This window comes from Aquarana catesbeiana, linkage group LG04, assembly GCF_042186555.1.
Source record: "Aquarana catesbeiana isolate 2022-GZ linkage group LG04, ASM4218655v1, whole genome shotgun sequence".
Lineage (NCBI taxonomy): Eukaryota > Metazoa > Chordata > Amphibia > Anura > Ranidae > Aquarana > Aquarana catesbeiana.
Window position 1 is genome coordinate 306036226 of NC_133327.1, and position 23491 is coordinate 306059716.

Genomic DNA, 23491 nt, shown 5'->3' on the forward strand with positions numbered 1-23491 from the left:
AGGGCTACTGCTTTAGTTTCCACCATAAGCAGAGAAAGACCCAGGGATAGAGGGCATCCCTATCTTGTTCCCTGATGAACATCAAAAAAAAGGTTGCGAGAGACGTGCCGATCTTAAGAGCAACTTTCGGAATGGTATATTGTAATGAAATCCATGTTGGGAAAATTGGCACAAAACCCTTACATTTTAAGACCAGTCAACTGAATCAAAGGCAGTTTCTTTTTATATTGACACTTATACGCTGTGGCCCGGGTTGTTCAAATTGAAGATAGCTGAAAAGCCTTTGAAAGTTTTGTGTCTGTGTACATCTGAGGAATAAATCCTGTTTGGATCAATGAAGACAAGCGAGGTGCTGACATTCCATAGTCTTACTAACAAAACGTAGGAAACTGATGAATATCTTGAGGTCCACATTTGGTAGTGGTATCAGTCCATAAGAAGTGCAGGATTGTGAATTCTTCCCTGGTTTCAGAAGTAATACAACATGTGTATCTGGCATAGCCTCAGATAAGACATCTGTTTCCAAGCAGTGCGCATAAAGAGACTGCACACGAGCCAGTTGTTCCACATAGTTGTACCACTTTTATAGAAAACCCTTCTGGCCTGGGTGATTCTATTATTTGGGATCCATCTTATGACCATTTTTCAGCTGTAATCTTCTGCTCCATACACACCTTTTTCCTGTTTTAACAGTGCCCTTATGGGGGGAGAAGAAAGCAGGGTTCGCAAAGCTATACTGTCATATAGGGTGGCTGAAAGCATAGTGTTTAATATAAAAATGAACAAACTCAGACAATAAATTTACTGCGCTATAGCAGTAGCTAGAAATACTCTCAGCTTGCTAATTTTAACCCAGGTTCACACTGACAGCGGGATTGAAATCATGCGAGTTCAGCTGAACTTGCACAATTTCATACCCGCATGTCAGTCCTGACTTCGGGGGGCAATTTCAGAGACATCTGTGTGGGTTGCTGCATAGATGTCTACAAATCGCACCCCGAAGTTGCCAAAAGTAGTACAGAAACTACTTTTGGGAATGGCTACGGCACCGCAAAGTCGGTGTCGCACTGTTTCGGACTGTGCCATTGCTGGCAAAAGCCGCTGATTTGACATGTCACTTCACATGCCAAATCGCTGCAATGTGAACCAGGGCTTAAAGTGGTTCTAAAGCCTTGGTGTTTTTTACCTTCGTGCATGCCCCACCAACAATTTCTCAACCCCCCTCTTTCTCTACCTACTGTGAGCTATCTAGAGCTATGCCTGGCTACAGTCTTCTCTCCTTTCTCTCTCTCTTCCTCTTCTCACAGGGACTCGAGCAGCAGCAGGGACTATTGGCTCCTTCTGCTGTCCATCAGATCCTGTGAGCAGAGAGTGCTATAGACACACACAACATGGCTTGGGTGTGAGCCTGCAGGTGTGCCCCCATAGCAAGAGGCTTGCTATGGGGGCACGCTGAGAAGAGGAGGAGCCTAGAGTGCCAGCAGGGGATTGGCGCTGCTTTGTGCAAAACCATTGCCTAGAGCAGGAAAGTAGGTCTTGTTTATTATTTTAAGGGTTTACAGTCACTGTAACAATGGAGGAGTAGCTGCATACTGACAAGGCGATCCCTCTGTTCACTTTACTTGAATATATTTGCTATGTCTGTAGAACTGGGCTGACATATTTGACATATTTATCATTGTAAATCCCTCAAATCCCTCATTCAGTTCATTGCCCTAAGGTCTGTTGATCAAGCTTACAAAACCTACAGAAAATGAATGGCGATAGGTAATGCATGAATGCAATATACTGCAAAACATAAGAAGAAAAAAATGAAAGGGATTTTTTAATATATGTATCCCTGCTTTCAGGAACATTTATTCCATATTTCCTAAAACTCACTGCAGGCCAGGACCAACATAGTCTTGGAAGCATGCATTCACTAGTATGTGAGATGATTTCCTTCTTTTGTATTGCATTTTATGCAAAGAGTCTCGTGCCTGCAGATGGGGTTACCGGATAGTATGAAATTTGGCAGAACTCCAGAAGATCCCAAAAATGCTTTAGAAAAGCACCAAAGAAATTGGAAATGCTAAATAATTTCAATGGCATTGGATCCTCAGCCTTAATTCTTCAGCTGTTGCACATTTATCAGACGATTGGTCACTAGCTCCAACTAGTTAAACATTTAATGTTGGTGGTGAATTGTTTGTGTACAAGAATTTATAGCGGAAAACTGTTCCCTCCTGTATACAGCATTTACTCATCTGCACCATGAGGTTTGCCTTCAAAAGCCTAAGCGTTTTTACTGTGTATTTATCCAGAAAATTTTTCTTTTTTTAGCTTTGAAAAGAATGAAGAAAGATTAGGTTAGAACACCTTGTAGGTTTCCCTGCACTGCCTATCCTGGGGACAACCTTTTTGCAAGGCAAAGTGAAGGCATCCCTATTCACGTTATTGCGTTGCTGAAATGCACATTTCCGTGCGCGTTACTGCAACGGGCGCACCGCACATGTTAGAATAGACCTGCAATGGTGCAGTGCTATTCTAAATGGCACCCCAACACACCTTGCCATCGGAGGAGCCCGGTAACTGTAATGCTCTTAGGTGTTAGTTACTTGCTGAAGTAAGACAATACAATATCTTGCATGATTTATATGGCAACCCTGTCCTGTCAGACTATGAGAACAAGAATGTTGACAGTAGTACACTTTGTAACACTTTAGAATTATATTACCTGACCTCTAAAGCTGGCCATAGATGGGTAGATTTTCAAACAAAGGTTCTTAGGAAAGTCTTAGGAAATTTTGTACGAAAATTCTCAGAACATTCTAATGTCATTTGAAAGATTTTGTTTGCTTTTACCATTTGATTTTGGAATGAATGGACCTTGTCAAATGAAAACCACATACAATATTAGAAATTCACTTGTTTTGGTGAATTTTTTTTCTATCCTGCGCCTTCAAATGTTCTTAACACTGCAGTTGAAAACTAAAGTTGATTTGACACACTAATTAGAAATTCTACCCATCAAAATTCTACCCATCCATGAACAGCTTCAGGCCCCTTTCACATGATCAAAGATTCGCCTGTCCGTTTTTCAGGCGGATCCGAGTGGGCCACCCATTAACTTGAATGGGCAGGTGGATGTCAGCAGAGATGTGTCCGCTGACACCCGCCTGCCATCCCATCCGTCAAGATCCGCAGAAAACAGACGGATGGCGATACGTTCGCCATCCGTCCAGCGGATCAGATGAAAACGGACATGCACAATGAGCAGTGACAGACCTGTCATCTGCTGGCTCAGGGGGGGATCAACTAAGCTAGCAGAGTCCGCTGAGCGGATCCGCCCCGTGTGAAAGGGGCCTTGGGTTAATATGCATGCTGCACCCTGTGTGAGAATGTCTGTCTGAGTTTCCTAAGTCTCAGCCATTCTGAGGCCATTCAGCCTATTCTGTGATAGGGATATGCATATTCCTCTCCACTAGGAATTGTTCTGAAAATACAATTTTTCTGACAGTGTCTAGTAGCAGTGCTTTGGAGTCACAGACCCACAGTATATGCCATATACAAAAAATCTCTGAAGTCCTTTTCAGGGAAAGCCCTACATTTAAGCCTACATATTCTCTCATGCTAGATGTAATTTAAAGAGGTTCTTCACTCTGGGGGGGGAAGAGAGTCAGCAGCAGCTACAAATACTGTAGTTGCTGACTAACGGGACACTTGCCTATCCAAGGATCCAGCACAGTCCTCGCCCAGGCTAGTTCTTCACTAGCCTTCAGGTTCCTGGTGCAGTATCTTAACTGTGGGCAGCTGGCTGTCCTGTTTGCGGCTTCACAGCCGGCTGCCCACTGTGCATACGTGAGCCACATTGGGCTTTGTGAATGGTCTTGCTGGGGACTTGGGGGGGGGGTTGCTTGGCTTTTATATATTTTTTTTTTTTTATCTGTATGATTTAGCAGTTTTCCAGACGTGCACCTGGCAAATATAAACAAAAACAGCAGCACTGTAGATTGCTATACTACAGTATGTGCAGTTATCTGACTTATTCAATTATTCATTTACAGAATGTTTCCTCATCTGCTACTACAGGCTGTCAGTTTAAATTATAGAACAACTGTTAAATGTCACTAAAGGTGTTAAGTTGCAAAAACAAACATAGGGCAGTACAGTCTATCAAGTAAAATCATGTTTTCTGTGAGATTAGACTAAGAGTGGTAGATATTACAAATTCCCATTCCCTAATCAGACTGGATATGACTTGACAGGATCCTTTGAAACCCCTATCCTGGTGCACCCTAACCTATTCTAACTTGCCTTTCCTGTTATGTAGCTTTTTGATACCAGCAATATGGAATATATTTTATGCGTGTGTTTTGGAGGAAAGGGGGGGGAGTTAAACTGCCAGTACAGAAAATGTTTGTTGCGTCTAAGACCTAGTAATTTTAGAGCTAATTTACATATGAAATATTTTACTATGGAGACTGGTTAGTAGTCCTCTGATTGTAGCACACTGGAATCTATGCTCTGCTAATGACTTAAGGTAAATTGCTTAGCTAGACCTTAAAATACCCACTTTGACCCGGGAACCATAAAGTGAAACTTAACTTTATCTGAGCACCACACACGCTACTTAATCCGTCTTTAATATTTTATAGCAATCTCCATCATCCATCCATGTCTGCATGATTTTATTTTGTTGAGAAATCACTTTGAAAAAATACCCCCTTGCATTTATGGCCATGGCCATCTTGAGTAAGGGCAGATGATTCATGTAGCATTTACTTCCTGGAATAAATCTGCCCTTAGCGCAGACATGCAGGCTGTAAGGTGAGAAAGCCCCACCTCCCCTGCTCCAGATAAAAGAACAAAAAAATGCTGTAAAGATGTCTAGGATGGAAACCATCATTTTGGCCTAGGCTAGAAACCAGGAAGCAACTGAAGAAATTAAAAAAATAAGTAAAAAACCTTCTGTGCATCATAGATTTGCTGTTGGATTGGTTTTATAAGCAGCAAGAGTGTTGCTCCCCCCCCCCCCCCCCCCTTCACTGCCTTACACGGCTCTCTCAGGCCCTCCTTTCTTCTGACAGCTGACCACAGAGCTGATCAGAGACTGGAATGGCTCCGATCATTTCTATTGTATAGGAAACTGGAAGCGATGGAGCTTTCATCCCTTCCGGTTTTGCAGTTGTAAACAAAACTTTAGTGGTTTGAAAAAAGAATCGGATCATAACGATCTTGGTATGATTTAACATATTTAAAGGCAGAGGAGAGATCTGGGGTCTAATAGACCCCAGATCTCTCAGTAAAGAATACCGCTCACTGCCTATTGCTATCACTGGGGATATTTAAATTCCTTTTTATATTTTTCCAAGCTGTTGGGTATTGTGTTTTTGTGCATTAAAATTCAAAAAAGTTAATTTTTTCCCCAAAAAAGTTGCATTTGAAAAACCACTGTGCAAATACCGCGTGACATTGCAACACCCACTGTTTTTTTTCTCTAGGGCCTCTGCTTTAAAAAAAAAAAAAAATTATAAAGTTTGGGGGTTCAAAGTAATTTTCTAGCAACAAATACAGATTTTTACATGTAAAAAAAAAGTGTCACAAAAGGCCTGGTCTTAAAGTTGTTAAGGTCACCATAGACATGACTATCTGTACAATCTCCTTTAGATCTGCCATCAGCTATTTTTAACAGTGAATTTTATTTAAACATTTAAGACAGTACAAACATTGTCAGCATTATAAATGGATCCAACATCAGTCAGCGGACTACAAATATGCAATCTTACATGTATGAAAATTATTCCATTCCGAATTATAATATTGGACAAAACATATACAGTTCATGAAGTATGACATCTTTCTGGGGTGGTTCGTTGTTGGTGTGTTCTAGGGAAATATCAGATGTTACATCTAGGTGTAATTACCCGATCTATCCTACCACCTCCCAGATAAGGGGGGAGGGTGAACGCCATCAGCTATTTAGTGCAAGGGCCTGTTGGCGTGTTTTTGATGCGTTTCTATGGAAGATGTGTTTATGTTTTACACAAAAGATGCTGAATTCAGGACTTTTCGAAGCGCAATGCACACACGCATGAGCGTGACTAGGTACATAGGATTTTAAGGGTAATACTTTTGATGTGCCTTTGTCATGCTGGAAAGGTGCCTTTTAGCACGACAAAAACGCATAGATGCATCACTTTTGTGTTCGACCCCTTTCACACTGAGGCAGTTTTCAGGCGTTTTAGCGCTGGAAATGGCCCCTGTAAAGTGCCTGAAAACTGCCTCCCATTCATTACAATGAGTGCTTTCACACCCGGGCAGCATGGTTGCGGGACGTTCGGAAAAATCCTGCAAGCAGCATCCTTGGGGTGGTTGGGGAGCGCTGTATCCAGCACTCCCAAAACGCCCCTGCCCATTGCAATGAATGAAGTGCCTAAAAAGCGCTTTGGAAAGCACTGCAATACAGGAGTTTTTAACCCCTTTTTGGGGTTAAAAGCACCCGCTAGCATCCGAAAAGCGGTGCAAAAACGAGCGCCGCTTTACCACTAACGGCCTGCGCTTTCAGTGTGAAAGCAGCCTTAGGATTGTAAAATTACATTGGGAGCATTGGCCATGGCTGATTTTACACAATGAAGCATAGTGAAGTGGTTAAAACGGGAAGACCGAGTTCAACAGTGTTTGTTGTAGGAGAGTTCCACCCATTAACATGGAGGGTAGAAAGGATCCCTCTGTCTGAATTCATAGTGTAATGTTAATGGTCAGGTGTGCTTTTACTACAAAGCAACCCATCCCTTTAACTAAACTTTATTAGAACCCCCAGCCATATACCACAGTAAGACAACCAAGGCCAACTCTTTACTCCATGGCTTAGTTCTAATCCTCCCTGGTCACAAAAATGATGTCAGAACTGAGCCGCACGCTTGTTATCAGTTAGCGACTTCAAGTATTAAAGCCAGAGGATCAGCATAACAAGTAGGCAACATTTACAGAAGGTCAGCAGTGGTAGTGTTGATTTTTTTTTTCTCTGTTGAAAGATTTCCTATTAGGGGAAGCCAGATTTGTTTGTTTCCTATAATGTGTGTAAGTACTAGTAATGAAAATAGCCTTGTATCAAATGCAGGTCAGTGGGGGTCAGCGTCTACCTTTTAGTAATTATTACTTTACATTTCATGGTAGAATGAAACCATAAGGATACTGGGGTGCTTTGTTAAAGGTGTAGCTTGTAAATATGAAAAGGTTGGAATCTATGTGGAAGAAGTGCTTGTCATAGTTCCAGATCTATTTCTTACATGGTAACAGATGCCTATAGACATGCCCATTGTGAAGACATTGTTATTGTAAAGCTCTATTATGAATACATTCTTTTTCTTTTGAAATTTCAAATATATATATATATATATATATATATTATATTTTTTTTTTCCTCATTGCTGCTTGCAGTCTTTTTGTTTCCTGCAGAGAGATTGTGTATCTACTAATTACATGTTCTATACACGAGTGCCTCTTTATTGCTTGGTTGCTGTCAGATTATGTAGCTGGAGGAAGGCGCAATATCAATAGAAGGTAAAGCTAGTAATGCTTGATAGAGCTAGCAGTGCCTTCTACAAAGCAAATGTTTGACTTTCAACCAGACAGGCAGTAATTAAAGAGAACCTGTAATGAAGCATTGCTAAAAATGTGCTGTTAATGTTGTAACCACTATAGTGGTTAAATTGCAGTTTCTAAAGTCAACTCAGCTTTTCTCCATATCCTTCTCTTTGTACCTGCAGTGTAATTTGGCATTTTATCACACTAAATACAAAAATGATTATTTGTAAATGTCCAGTGCTAGCATATAGCCTGTTGCTCCTACAAGGCAGACTGGTAAGCATATTAAGTGCACTGCTTACTATATCTGGCAAAACTAAAACTCAGTCAAATAATAAGTTATTAGCCTGTATCCTGGCCAGTGTATGTAAGCTCACCACCAACAATTGGTTCCTGTGTCTGTTGAGACCCACACTGACCTTTTAAAAGGTCTGTACACCCATACTAAAGCGGTAAATTACCTAATAGTTTTGAGGCCAGTTCACACCACACAACCATGCGTTACGGATAAGTTTCTGCATGCATTTTTTTTTTTTTTTTTATGCATTTCAATGCGTTTATGCTGTTTAATACATTCTAATGGCCAGAATAAATTAGTAAATAAATGTGCATGCAAAAACACTGCCTTTTCCAAGTTTTCTCCTGCAAGGAGAAAAGACAGCAAAAGAATACAGTGTGCAATGTGGCCTTTGTACCGGTTTACACTAATGTGGTTCTGATGACTTCCAGAACACATAGATTCGCATGTCAAGTGTAAAAACATTGCTTCCTATGAAGGCTGTTCACATGTGTTGTAATTCTAAAAAGAGTGTGAGTTTGGTGCAATTTTTAAGCTCTAAAACTTGTGAGAAACGCATCTGAAAAGTACAAATCGCACCGCAAAATTGCACTGGCACTCCAAATCGCTTGTAAAATTGCACCGCATCAGTGTGAACCCGGGCTTAATGGTGAAAAGTTAGAACAGTTCTCCATGCTGTTTTCTTAATTTGGAGACTTCCCCTAACTTCCTGCCTCAGTGAACTTGACAGGAATTCAATCCCTTTCTCCTTCTATTTTATGTGAAGTTTGCCGAATATTTTTTATTTTTTTTTTGTTGTCCTGGTCAAGCTCCGGTTCACACTGTTGCGACTTGTCATTCGGCTTGAGAGTTCAAAGTCGCATCCCATTATGGGCAATAGAATGGTTCTAATCTCGACATGACCAACAGATCCATTGTTGGTTATGACAGTGCAGTGTAAACAGTCGCTATAAATGCGGATGAGAGGAATCGAGTTTCCGAATAATAATGCATTAAATACAAAGTTGCAGTGATGTTGTGGACTAACCCACCTCCATCTGAGCAAAGTTCTGAGAAATTTCATTGTGGCTCTGAATTTCCTCATCTTTGTGAAGTAGATCTGGGACCTTCACTCCTCTTAACTGCAGTGAGATCACAGTTATTCCCTTATCTGTCAAACTGTCATTTTCCAAAACATGTTGAATAGCTGACCAATATTAAACATTCGTGAGATCCGAGAAATACCATACATCATGATCATATTTTAAAAAAAAAAGACCCTTCTCATGACTTTTGGTATAAATCTAAGAGCATAGGCAAATTGACTTCATAGGCATGACATATACAGCAGACCAGGGGATCTGCAGAAACAAAAGCGAAAACAGAAAATAAAGCGTTCAATACGCTTAAGCTTTGTCAAAATGTTAGTGGGCTAATTTCGAAAAATGCAAAGTTTTATGGCAAAAAACAAACAAACCATCATTTCGGATTTTTTTTAGCCCAAACGATCGATTTTCTAAACATTAGTAGTGGAATCAAACAGTTTGAAAAAAATCTACAGCACATGTGCTTGTTAAAATGTAACCCCGGATCGTGTAATCGATCGAGAAAAAATGTTGATTATGTTGTTAGTGATCAATATTATGTTGATAATCATTGAAACAATGATGGCGTTATTGCATGCACGTTTGACAGATCGTTAGAAATCCAATAGTTTTTTTTTAATGATTTTCTATCCATGGTATGACTAGCTAATCAGTTTCCTTAATGCTGCTTTGAATTTAGAAGCAAGTAGTTGCCAAGGCTCAGTTTTCACTCAGAGAATGACCAGACCTGTTTTACCTTTACAAAGCAGGGTGTGCAATGTTTTATACTGTGAGCTGGTGTATTTTTTATTACTCTACATGCATTGAAGTAATAACATTAAACTGCACAGTTTCTTAGCTCTTTGTGGGGATTGGGTACTTTGCTAACCATGGGGTTGTGCCATGCACCAACCTTGACCAGAGTATGTGCTCCTCCTATTAGGGAAATTAATTCTATTGATTTTAATGCCTCTTTTCTTTTTTTATGTCCCTGTTTAGATTTTATCAGCTTCGAGCTTCCATGAAAATCCCTCCCCGTAATCCGCACAAAATTGAAGCAAGCCTTTTGCGTGTCACAGGTATGTAAATCATGATGTCAGCACTAAAAAATGGTCTGTCGTTTTGGTTGTAGAAATCTACAATTTTAGATGCTGTAGTAAAACAAAAAAGTCTTTCTTCCCTTGCTTACAGTATAATGCTATAAATGCAGTTCTTACTCTGGCAGTAATTCAGAGAGGGGGAGTATTAAAATATATGGCATTGCTATTTTAAGCTTTTTATTGCACTGAGATCACCCTGTTATACCCTCTAGTGTTCTTTATGATATTTAAAATGTATAGTGGTAGTAAGGTTCGCTTTGTGCTTTTTATCTACAGGCATGGTTTATTCTAAGCATCGTTTAGGAGATATTCACTCGTTTGGCAGCCGGTCATTGATGCATGCACTCTGAAGGAACGGCATACTCGTGCTGTTCCTTCAGCGCTGTGCTGTGACTCCCTCATGCATTTGTGGGAGTGATGTCATTGCGGCTTGGCCATTTAAGTGGCCTGAGCCCGCCGACCCAGAAGGAAGACTGGGTGCAGATGGAAGCCCTGTCAGCGGTGATAACACACCACTGGAGGGCTTCTTTCTAAGGCAAGTATTTCATACTATCCTCGTATGTAATGCATACTAGCATATATGCTATTACCTTGTAGGGAATTTTTTTTTTTTTTAATGCCGCAGTTTACTTCCGCTTTAATTTGTCTGTCTTTACAATAAAGTAAGCCTGCCATACATTTAAATTGACCCTGTGCTATTCCGATGTAGGGATAAGCAACATGTTAATTTTAAAGCCGACCACTGCAGTTTGCTCATACCTTTCCCTTTGCTCACTTGTTGCTTTATTTACCCGGGGAAGCAATGTGAAGTACCAAGTACTTTTGAGTATGATGGTACATTTGACTCCTTCTCCTTCCTCCCACAAGACCATACTAGTGATCAGCAAATAACTGTTCAGGCACCTAGAGATGTCACATGGGGTCAGATAGTCTTTAGCCCTCGGTAAGCTCCAAGCAGCTAGGGGTGATCTTAAAGTAATCTTGTTGCTTTGCCCTACATAGGCAAAGCACAGGTATTTTGTAAGTCCAGTATATCCAATTTAAAGGGGAATCTGTCAGTAAAGTAGTATGGGGGCTGCCATTACTGCTCTTTGTGAAATGCTGGTTGCTTGGCTATGTCTGGCGTTAATACTTTAAAAGTCCAACCTGGAATGAGCATGTTGTACATTTTAAAAAAATGTCAACATGCTTTATCTCAAGGTTTGTTCCAGATAAGTAACTGAAATCATTAATACCAAAATATCAATATGATAGCCAGGGTGGTAGCATTCTGAAAAGTATTTGGCAGTGAGATCTTTTATTTTCTACATTGACAGGTTCACTCTAATGCCCCGTACACACGGTCGGACTTTGTTCGGACATTCCGACAACAAAATCCATGGATTTTTTCCTACGGATGTTGGCTCAAACTTGTCTTGCATACACACGGTCACACAAAGTTGTCGGAAAATCCGATCGTTCCAAACGCGGTGACGTAAAACACGTATGTCGGGACTATAAATGGGGCAGTGGCCAATAGCTTTCATCTCTTTATTTATTCTGAGCATGCGTTGCACTTTGTCTGTCGGATTTGTGTACACACAATCGGAATTTCCGACAACGGATTTTGTTGTCGGAAAATTTTATATCCTGCTCTCAAACTTTGTGTGTCGGAAAATCCGATGGAAAATGTGTGATGGAGCCTACACACGGTCGGAATTTCCGACAACAAGGTCCTATCACACATTTTCCGTTGGAAAATCCGACCGTGTGTACGGGGCATAAAACTGTAAAGTGCCTGCTAATACCCTTTTGTTCCCTAAACGTATTCCTGAGGGCATTGGTATCCTATGAACCTGCGGGGCTCATGTCTGGCTATTTAAATTGAATGAATGTCTAAGGCTGGGTTCACACTATTGCCACATGCGGCTCACAGCAGGGGTCTGGTGTGTCCCTGTTCCCTGTTTCAGGTCCGATTTCAGCCTGAATTTTTGGGCTGAATTCGGACCTGAAACAGACCAAAAGACACACAGGACCCCTGTGCAAATTCGCAGTGGAGATGGAGAGCCGGTCACAATCTCCTACCATGCGTATTGGATGCGGGGAAACCAGCATTCAATGCGCATAGGTGTGAACCCAGTCTGAAGCAATAGTTCATTGCAACATACGTGGTAAGTGCCCATTCAGACCTTAGCAGTGCTGGGCAAGCAATAGCATAATCCGGTACAATTTTATTTTCAATGAAAATACAATGCACATCCAATTTTAAGGCATTGCAGCACACCACAATGCACTACTGGTGTGCTGTGTCCAATTTTTGGTCTGTTCTGGTGTATTGGCAGCTTTTTCATTTGACTAGGTGGCCTTTAATGCAATGCACATTAATGCACTGGAATAGATTGGTGTAAATGGGCTTTAAATATGCTTGCATGAACCTAAATGCTGTGTCAAAAGTTTAGTGGGGAAAGAAAAATTGAAAATGATCCTTTCAAAATCAATTGATTGCTTCAAATGTGATCAAAACTCATCCTATCACTTTTGTCTTTGATATGAACCCAAAAAAAAACAGTTGTTGGTAGATTTACTTGTATGTTGTTCACCACAAACTTAATCAGTGTAAACTGTAGAGTGACAATTTTTGAAGTGAAGCTTAGATGATTGTACAGGACTTCTGTTACCTTGTAAAGTCATAAGGCTTTAAAACCCTGCGGTGTTGCAGCTCTGAGGTTTAAAGCAGTATTGAACCCGAAACAAAAAATGTAATACATTGCAGCTTACCAATCAGATGTGGTGGCTGCATTAGTTTTCTTTTTTTGTGCTTTTCCCCTTCTGTTTTCACCTGGTGATTTGGCCAGTAACATGCCTCTGGTAATAGTATCCCCACTTTGGATAAAGAAGCACAGGGACACCTTTGGACAACAACATTGTCAGTCTGAGGGGAGGGGAGTGTTAGATGTACTAGCAGATTTAGAAAAAATAACAAATTGAATCCAAATTCCAGGTAACGCTTTATAATCAGTTAAGCAAGCAGTTTTTACCTTTTTGGGATAGAGGTTTTACATGAAAGCTTATCATTGTAAGCACCCCAGTCCAGTGTTGGTTTATCTCATTGCTCTAACTGCTACATCTGGACAGCTTGTTCTCTTGGAAAACAACAGACTAAGGGCAGGTTCACATATGTGCGGCTACGGTTTGCAGTCTGGGGTCAGGTGCGTTCATGTTCACTGGTTAAGGTGCAAATTTTTGCCTGAATTCGCTCCTGAACCGGATCCAAAAACGCACATGACCCTTTTTGAAATTGCGCCGTGGCCGCCCCAGACGTGTGAACCGGCTCAATTAAGAGCCGGTCACATTCATATGTAATTCGAATTGGATGTGATTTAAAACTCATCCATTTCGCATGTATGTGAACCCAGCCTAACTGACAGGATCACCAAGTGAAAATAAGGAAAGAAAGCCTAAAAAAGACAACTAATGCAGCCACCAAATCTAAGAATTGGTAGGCTGCAAGGTAATGTTTACTTTTGGGCTTAATACTGCTTTAAAGTGGTTGTAAACCCACAAAAAAAACAAACCAAAAAATAAAAAACCCTGCAAGACAAAGGCATAATGAGCATAGCATACTGTAGTAAAAAGTGGTCTGTAAGGGTTTACGACCACTTTGCATAGCATACTAGCTCATTATGAAATACCTTAGATTGAAGCCCCCGCATCGGTCCTGGCACACTGCTCTGCCCGGCGACATGTTTCCCAAAGTTATTTCCAGGTACCGTGGGTGGTCGGTAACCGCACATCAGCTGAAGCAATGGCACGAACAAGCTGTTGCTTCAGTGCGCATGTGCTGATGACGTCAGTACATGCTGATATAGTGGATATCACCTAAACTGTGCAGGTTTAGGAGATATCCATGGTAGCTACAGGTAAGCCTTATTATAGGCTTACCTGTAGTAAAAAGTGGTCTGTAAGAGTTTACAACCATTTAAGATTGAATTGCACCCCAACACACCAAGGCAATACAGGTCTGACTCGCATATGCTACAACACACCACAACACATGGTAACACACAACCATGCGTTGTGGTACACTATGTCAAGAAAAAATGCTGCACGTATGTTTTGTTATCTGTTCTGGTACACCTTAAAGGAGATATAAACCCTCACATATAACTAGTGAAGTGGACAGCCTCAGATGATACACCGAGATGAAACAAAACATGTATATTTGCTATCTTCTGCTTGATACATTCTTTATAAAGTGCACGTCGTGTTAGAGATTTTATCTTGCTGTTCAGCACTGGGTGTGGATTCTTGGCATACACTGTGAGACAGCCGATTGGAGGAAAGGCACTCGCCCCCCTCCACATAGGCAGAAAAAAGGAAGAAACAATGTAGAGCTGTGCTGTGAATAGACCAGCTGTCTGCTCATCTATTTCTATTCATCCACCCCGACACAAAATTCAGCCTGGTTTTATCTCAGAACTTAGCAGAAGTTATCATGCCAGTAACAGAAGAACGGAGCAGGAGAAAGCCACTGAACTTAGGGCTTTGAAGAGAGATAGGTAAACATTGGGGGTTATTTATGAAAGACAAATCCACTTTGCACTGCAAGTGCACTTGGAAGTGCAGTCGCTGTAGATCTGAGGGGGACATGCAAGGAGAATTAAACGCATTTTTGCTTGTACGTGATTGGATGATAAAATCAGCAGAGCTTCCCCTGATTTCAGATCTTCCCTTCAGAACTAAAGCGACTGTACTTCCAAGTGCGCTTGTAGTGCAAAGTGGATTTGCCTTTAGTAAATCAACCCCAGTGTGTCAAATTTCATGAATGGGGTTTACATCCACTTTAGGGTAGAGCACATAAGTGGCAAATTGTGGATGATCCCGTATTTTTTGTTTTTAGGTAGTCAGTGAACATAATTTCTAATTCACAACATAGCTGTTCTCCTTGTCCAGCTTTGAAACTGTTTTGATCTTGTCAGCATTGTGTAAATTAAATTAAAAAAACATGATTGAGAACCAATTATACTAGATGATCAGTTCAGTGGTTTCAGTTGCATTTAGGGGAAATCTACTGTATTATTACCAGTGTGTGGCGTGATTTGCTGTTCATCTGTACTGAAAATCTGATGCTTTCTTTGAATACATTCCAGGGATTTCAAAACTGCCCTAATGGCACTTTTCTGGCATTAGTCCCCTTAAGAACTATCTTCTCCTAATTCTGGCAAGCATTCGCACCAATGTCGGTAACATTACAGACATGTGCATTAAATTCGGGTAGTTCCTACTACCATCACTTTAAGAACCTGTTGCTTTGACAGCGACAAGTTCTTAAAGAATTTCTGACAGTTCTCAGATTAGGAAACTAGCAGTAATTAAGTTTCCCCATTCAAAAGCTAAATGTACACAGGGATATGGGTGATGTCATGACCTGGATATGGGCAATACCCATATTTAGGAAATGACTTGTCACTGGGTGGGTGGAGCCTAATGTGAAATGAAGACTAGTTTCCCATCAAGTCCACTTTACTTTTGACAACGTATGGCAGTAGGTAGACTCAAAAGCCACTATTGGACTAAATAGTGTCTGCTGTCTGCCATATGCTGTCAATCAAAGGTGAACGGACCTGATGGGGAACTAGACTCTCGGTTCCCCATCAGGCTCCGCCCACCCAGTACAAGACTCGCCAATACGCCTGTCAGTGTGATAGGAGCGAGTGCACTGAAGAAGGAATGTCCAGTGTAGACACTCAAACCTCAGTGCTGACGCAATCAAATTCATGTACCTGTCTGTGACAGGTATATGAATCAGACGTAAGCACTGATGCTTTCAGCGCTGTGCCCTGACAGAATTCTAAAGAGTGTCTAAGACACCTTTTTATGAATTCTCCTGATTCTCTTGTAAGTCTGATCCAGAGTAACAACATCTACAACTGCAACGCTGAGTGCTGAGATCATCCTAACAAACCAGTCCTGGTGATATGCAGTGAGGATACAATCTCTCAGTAGCAGTGTCACCTTGTAAAAGTAAGGTGTGGAAGGTGTAGTTCAGCTCATTTATCAAAAAGACAATAAAGCAGGGATTTTGATCAGTTAATTGTAGCCATTTTCTCTCTGGCATATAATCTGTTAATACTGTAATACTGTTTGTTAATAAAGAGTCCTCTCCTATTTTAATGCCAGGGGCCCTAAGGCTCGGTTCACACTGGGGCGACTTGTCAGGCGACCTAGTCGCCTGACAAGTCGCCTCCCGTTCTGTGCTATGGAACCGTTCTAATCGGAGCGACGCAAGTCGCTCCGACTTAGAAAAAGGTTCCTGTATTACTTTGGGGGCGACTTGGGGCGACTTGCATAGACTTCTATGCAGAAGTCGTCTCGCAAGTCGCCCCGGCAGTCGTTTGCAGGTCGCCTCGCTGAGGCGACCTGCAAGTCGTGCCGCCGATGTGTGAACCGAGCCTCAGGCTCGGTTCACACTGGGGCGACAAACGCTCCGACATTGGGAGCTCATGTCGCATGACGTGTGAAATTTAATGTTTCCCTATGGGAGCCGTCCTAACTGGTCCGACACAAGTCGTTCCGACTTTAGAAATGCTCCCTGTACTACTTTGGTCCGACTTTGATCCTACTTCAGTCTATTGACTATCATTGAAGTCGGATCAAAGTCGGATTGCCGTCTTGCATGATCCGACTTTGGCACGCGACTTGTGCTCAGATGTTCTTGAGGGGGAACTCCGCGCCAAATTTTAAATCAAAAACCGGCATGGGTTCCCCCTCCAAGAGCATACCAGGCCCTTGGGTCTGGTATGGACCTTGAGGGGAACCCCCTACGCCGATAAAAACGGCGTGGGGGGGTCGCCCCCAATCCATACCAGACCCTTATCCGAGCACGCAGCCCGGCCGGACAGGAATGGGGGTGGGGACGAGCGAGCGCCCCCCCCCCCTCCTGAGCCGTACCAGGCCGCATGCCCTCAACATGGGGGGTTGGTGCTTTGGGGGAGGGGGCGCGCTGCGGCCCCCCACCCCAAAGCACCTTGTCCCCATGTTGATGAGGACAAGGGCCTCTTCCCGACAACCCTGGCCGTTGGTTGTCGGGGTCTGCGGGCGGGGGGCTTATCGGAATCCGGGAGCCCCCTTTAATAAGGGAGCCCCCAGATCCCGGCCCCCCACCCTATGTGAATGAGTATGGGGTACAGCGTACCCCTACCCATTCACCTAGGAAAAAAGTGTCAATTTAAAAAAAAAACACTACACAGATTTTTAAAGCATTTTATTAGACAGCTCCGGGGGTCTTCTTCCGACTTCGGGGGTCTCTCCGGTTCTTCTCCACGCTCTCCGGATCTTCTGCCGGGCTCCTCCGCTCTCTTCTGCTCTTTTGCCGCTCTTTTGCTAAAGCGGAGGAGCCCGGTCTTCAATCTTCTGCCTTCTGCCTTCTGCCTTCTGCCTTCTGCCTTCTGCCCTCTTCTCCTGATGTTGACACGACGCTCTCTGGGGCTAGAATGCTCTCTGTGCGCTCTGCTCTGACTTATATAGGCGGTGACCCCGCCCCCTTATGCCGTCACAGTCCCTGGGCATGCTGGGACTGTGACGTTTTAGGGGGCGTGGTCATCGGGTGATGACCACGCCCCCTAAAACGTCACAGTCCCAGCATGCCCAGGGACTGTGACGGCATAAGGGGGCGGGGTCACCGCCTATATAAGTCAGAGCAGAGCGCACAGAGAGCATTCTAGCCCCAGAGAGCGTCGTGTCAACATCAGGAGAAGAGGGCAGAAGGCAGAAGGCAGAAGGCAGAAGGCAGAAGATTGAAGACCGGGCTCCTCCGCTTTAGCAAAAGAGCGGCAAAAGAGCAGAAGAGAGCGGAGGAGCCCGGCAGAAGATCCGGAGAGCGTGGAGAAGAACCGGAGAGACCCCCGAAGTCGGAAGAAGACCCCCGGAGCTGTCTAATAAAATGCTTTAAAAATCTGTGTAGTGTTTTTTTTTTAAATTGACACTTTTTTCCTCGGTGAATGGGTAGGGGTACGCTGTACCCCATACTCATTCACATAGGGTGGGGGGCCGGGATCTGGGGGCTCCCTTATTAAAGGGGGCTCCCGGATTCCGATAAGCCCCCCGCCCGCAGACCCCGACAACCAACGGGCAGGGTTGTCGGGAAGAGGCCCTTGTCCTCATCGACATGGGGACAAGGTGCTTTGGGGTGGGGGGGCCGCAGCGCGCCCCCCTCCCCCAAGGCACCACCCCCCATGTTGAGGGCATGCGGCCTGGTACGGTTCAGGAGGGGGGGGGGCGCTCGCTCGTCCCCACCCCCATTCCTGTCCGGCCGGGCTGCGTGCTCGGATAAGGGTCTGGTATGGATTGGGGGCGACCCCCCCACGCCGTTTTTATCGGCGTAGGGGGTTCCCCTCAAGGTCCATACCAGACCCAAGGGCCTGGTATGCTCTTGGAGGGGGAACCCATGCCGGTTTTTTATTTAAAATTTGGCGCGGAGTTCCCCCCTAAAGATTCATACCAAACACAGTGCCGGCATTGGCGGGGATCCAAGTCGGATCCCCGTTCATTGAAAGTCGGACACATGCCGGCTTCATGTCGCAGGGCAAAGTCGGATCCAAAGTAGGACGGCTGTCGTGTCGCACCAGTGTGAACCCAGCCTTAGACCCCATTCACACAGGGACGACTTGTCAGGCGACCTAGTCGCCTGACAAGTCGCCTCCCGTTCTGTACTATGGAGCCGTTCTAAGGGGAGCGACGCAAGTCGCTCCGACTTAGAAAAAGGTTCCTGTACGACTTCGGGGGCGACTTGGGGCGACTTGCATAGACTTCTATGCAGAAGTCGTTTTGCAAGTCGCCCGGCCATTCGTTTGCAGGTCGCCTCGCTGAGGCGACCGGCAAGTCGTGTTGCCCCTGTGTGAATGGGGTCTTAGGGTAGGCCTCAGTCAGTAATAGCACAGCTGTCGCTGCATGGGATCACTGAGAGGGTTGTACACAGAGACCCACACTATCCATGCAGAAAGTAACATAAGCTTCTGGCAACTGCCTGTTCTGTGTTTCGACAAGTAGCAATGCTTTTACATTTAATTGGAGAGATAGGTCAACCAGTGCATAGTCTTACATACAATACTCTAATTTTAGATCCTGCACTTGCTGTAAAATAGTAGGCATTGACAGCAGTAAATCCCAGAAATAGTATGGAAACTAGTAACATATGGCAGACATCCATGGATTCGGTCATTGTTGAGGGTGAATGATGCTGGCCTTGTCCAGGATTTGTCAGAGCCTGGGGCACATATCTTGTGAAAGTATGAATTCTAAACATCCAGCTAACCCTAGGCAGCTGCATTCTTTGGACTTCCAACTCGATGAAGCATGAAAATGATATTCAAGATGATGTCTGCCTTCTGTTCTTTAATGAAAACACAATCCTATCATTTGTCTGTTGATTGCTGCACTTTGCAGATGCTAATTTAATCTATCTCTGTGTCTACTTGGAATATGGAAGATGATGTAAAGATTAAGTTTTAGTTACAGAACATATTGTGAGCATCAGCCCCCATCTATCCATCCATTTTCTTTATCCAGTCATCTTTTGAACATCTTGATGTTTTAAAAGGCAATATATTTCCTATAAACAATTAAAAGATCAGTTGGTGCAATGTAAATTTTCAATGTACATTTTTTTTAAAGCTTTGTGTATGCATTTATCTGTCTATCCATCTTTTATATACTTACATGGCATGTCTATCACAAATTTGCAGTGTTACCCTATGTTTGTACCTTAAGCCAGCCATAGACTATTTGCGTATTGGCCGGTTCAGCTGGGACTGGCTTAGATTCTAATCATGTATGGGCAGGCTGAATGGACCCAGGTTGATCGATCAACTTGGGTATAACCAGCCTGTCGGATTTTACATGCGATTCTTGCTAACGGTTGTTAGTCGTTAGCAATAATCACTGTGTTCTCGCGGCGGAGAAGGCTTCCCCCATATTTAGCTAGTCACAGGCTGCCTTCTTGGAAATTAAGCCTCTGTTGGAAATAAATGTCTTGCTTTAGTATACTTGGAATGTTTCCCAGACCTAAACCTGTAATATGGCTCATAGCATCCAATGCGATTTTTGTTCCAACGTTGGCAAAATTTGTATGTTTTTGTGTGTGTTTTGTGTGTTCATGGCAGAAGGTGCATTGACAGACAGCCATGTTTACACGTATAGGCTCTGTTTCTTGCTTAGTAGTGCTCTACAATAACTGTATGTATAAAGCCCCTTTCACACAATCGGCCCAGTTTTGACGGCGGACCTGAACGGGCGCTCCATGTTAGCCTATGGAGCGACGGATGTCAGCGGAGACATGTCCGCTGACATCCAACCCGGTCCGATCCCCAAAAAGCAGACGGATGGCCCTATGTCCGGATCCGTCGCTATCGGATCGGGCGAGATCTGATGAAAACGGACATGCTGTCCGTTTTCATCCGATCTCTCCATAGGAAGCAGCGGCGCCTGACAAGCCCCTCCCCGCTCAGTGAACAGAGAGGGACCTGTCATCCGCCGGCTCAGCGGAGATCAACGGAGAAATCTCCCGCTGAGCCGGCGGACCGAGGCGGGCTCCGTGGAAGCGGAGTCCACCTCGTGTGAATGAAATTCTCACAAAGTAAGTAGCCAACCACAATCCCAAGAAACACAGTAAGAACATGTGGAGCTTAGTTTAAGGTACATGCTGGTATAAAAACCTTATAACTATCAATGTGTTCGTAGGGGGAATCGGACAATGTAGATAAAGCTAAACATTGTACTTAAAGCTCTCACAAAGCATGAAAGAGCAGGTAGTGTGTCTGGATAGATGTATAAAAAAATATATCGGTGTATATAAGAATTGCCAAGAAATTCCATAAAACTCTCTGTGGTGCTTGAAAGGTGCATCAAATACAGATGGAGGTGAATAACAACTGCACACCACACCTTTGTGATTTATAAATCTGCCTACTAGAGGACAATGACCCCCTGCAAAGAGTGTCAGAACTCTGTACCAAGAACTCCAGTGGAGGGGATCGGTTTACTTCTTTTCCTTTGTATTTGCTTGCTACTATTGTTGCATTGGAGTAAGTCTTTGTATGCTGGTGGAGAAGCTTATGTAACTGCTCTGGATTTGGAGAACTGGGCTCTCCAGGGAGCAGCTGGCTTTACTAATTAGATTTGATGCAACTTTCAAACACCACAGAGAAATTTATAGACTTTTCTTGGCAGCTCTTGCATATAAATGTCAAATTCAAATATCATTTGATGTGTTTGTTTTTTTAGCACTGATATTTGCACTCTCACTGAGAATATGTTTACATAAATGAATGTCTTGGCGCTATTTGTTAACTTGATTTTTATCTTTATTCTCCTGATTTTGCACTTGCTTATGAGGAAGTATTAGCACGGTTTTATTAGGTTTTTATTGCATTAAATTCTCCTTGCTCATTTTTTATGTGAATATTGATATTTGTTTAGCACCACAGTTTTCCATGTGAGGTAGGGACCTTAGATTGTAAGCTTCTTGAGGGCAGGGACTGATGTGAATGTACAGTATGTAAAGCACTACATAGATTGGTGGGGTGTGTGTATGTGTGTGTATATATGTATGTGTGTGTATATATATATATATATATATATATATATATATATATATATATATATATATATATATATATACACATACAGTGGGGACGGAAAGTATTCAGACCCCCTTACATTTTTCACTCTATTATATTGCAGCCATTTGCTAAAATCATTTAAGTTCAATATGTATCCCATATTGACAGAAAAACAGAATTGTTGACATTTTTGCAGATTTATTAAAAAAGAAAAACAGAAATATCACATGGTCCTAAGTATTCAGACCATTTGCTCAGTATTTAGTAGAAGCACCCTTTTGATCTAATACAGCCATGAGTCTTTTTGGGAGAGATGCAACAAGTTTTTCACACCTGGATTTGGGGATCCTCTGCTATTCCTCCTTGCAGATCCTCTCCAGTTCTGTCAGGTTGGATGGTAAACGTTGGTGGACAACCATTTTTAGGTCTCTCCAGAGGTGCTCAATTGGGTTTAAGTCAGGGCTCTGGCTGGGCCATTCAAGAACAGAGTTGTTGTGAAGCCACTCCTTCGTTATTTTAGCTGTGTGCTTAGGGTCATTGTCTTGTTGGAAGGTAAACCTTCAGCCCAGTCTGAGGTCCTGAGCACTCTGGAGAAGGATATCCCTGTACTTGGCCGCATTCATCTTTCCCTCGATTGCAACCAGTTGTCCTGTCCCTGCAGCTGAAAAACACCCCCACAGTATGATGCTGCCACCAAGATTCACTGTTGGGACTCTATTGGACAGGTGATGAGCAGTGCCTGGTTTTCTCCACCCATACAGCTTAGAATTAAGGCCATAAAGTTCTATCATGGTCTCATCAGACCAGAGAATCTTATTTCTCATCATCTTGGAGTCCTTCAGGTGTTTTTTTTTTTTATAGCAAACTCCATGCGGGCTTTCATGTGTCTTGCACTGAGGAGAAGCTTCCGTCGGGCCACTCTGCCATAAGGCCCCGACTGCTGGAGGGCTGCAGTAATGGTTGACTTTCTACAACTTTCTCCCATCTTCCGACTGCATCTCTGGAGCTCAGCCACAGTGATCTTTGGGTTCTTCTTTACCTCTCTCACCAAGGCTCTTCTCCCCTGATAGCTCAGTTTGGCCAGACGGCCAGCTCTAGGAAGGGTTCTGGTCATCCCAAACGTCTTCCATTTAAGGATTATGGAGGCCACTGTGCTCTTAGGAACCTTAAGTGCAGCAGAATTTTTTTGTAATCTTGGCCAGATCTGTGCCTTGCCACAATTCTGTCACTGAGCTCTTCAAGCAGTTCCTTTTGACCTTATGATTCTCATTTGCTCTGACATGCACTTATATAGACAGGTGTGTGGCTTTCCTAATCAAGTCCAATCAGAATAATCAAACACAGCTGAACTCAAATGAAGGTGTAGAGTAGAACCATCTCAAGGATGATCAGAAGAAATGGACCCCACCTGAGTTAAATATACGAGTGTCACAGCAAAGGGCCTGAATACTTAGGACCATGTGATTTCAGTTTTTCTTTTTTAATAAATCTGCAAAAAATGTCAACAATTCTGTGTTTTTCTGTCAATATGGGGTGCTGTGTGTACATTAATGAGGAAAAAAAATGAACTTAAATGATTTTAGCAAATGGCTGCAATATAACAAAGTGTGAAAAATTTAAGGGGGTCTGAATACTTTCTGTCCCCACTGTGTATGTATGTGTATGTGTGTGTGTGTGTGTGTATGTATATATATATATATATATATATATATATATATATATATATATATATATATATATATATATATATATATATATATATATATATATATATATATATATATATATTAATATTAACTTGTTTTACAGGTTAGATTACTCCCTCGTTTGCATCCACCCCTAACTTTAAACCTCTGATGAAAA

General features: G+C 42.8%; 1 protein-coding gene across 6 annotated transcripts in view; it reads left to right on the top strand.

Moving 5' to 3' along the window:
• FAM135A (family with sequence similarity 135 member A) overlaps window positions 1–23491 on the top strand; it is a 194581-nt gene that overhangs the window by 85166 nt on the left and 85924 nt on the right. For all 6 annotated transcript variants that reach the window (XM_073626746.1, XM_073626745.1, XM_073626750.1 and 3 more), the window contains one exon: window positions 9931–10010. In XM_073626746.1, the coding sequence (XP_073482847.1) occupies window positions 9931–10010 (80 nt within the window). The remainder of the gene's footprint in view (window positions 1–9930; window positions 10011–23491) is intronic.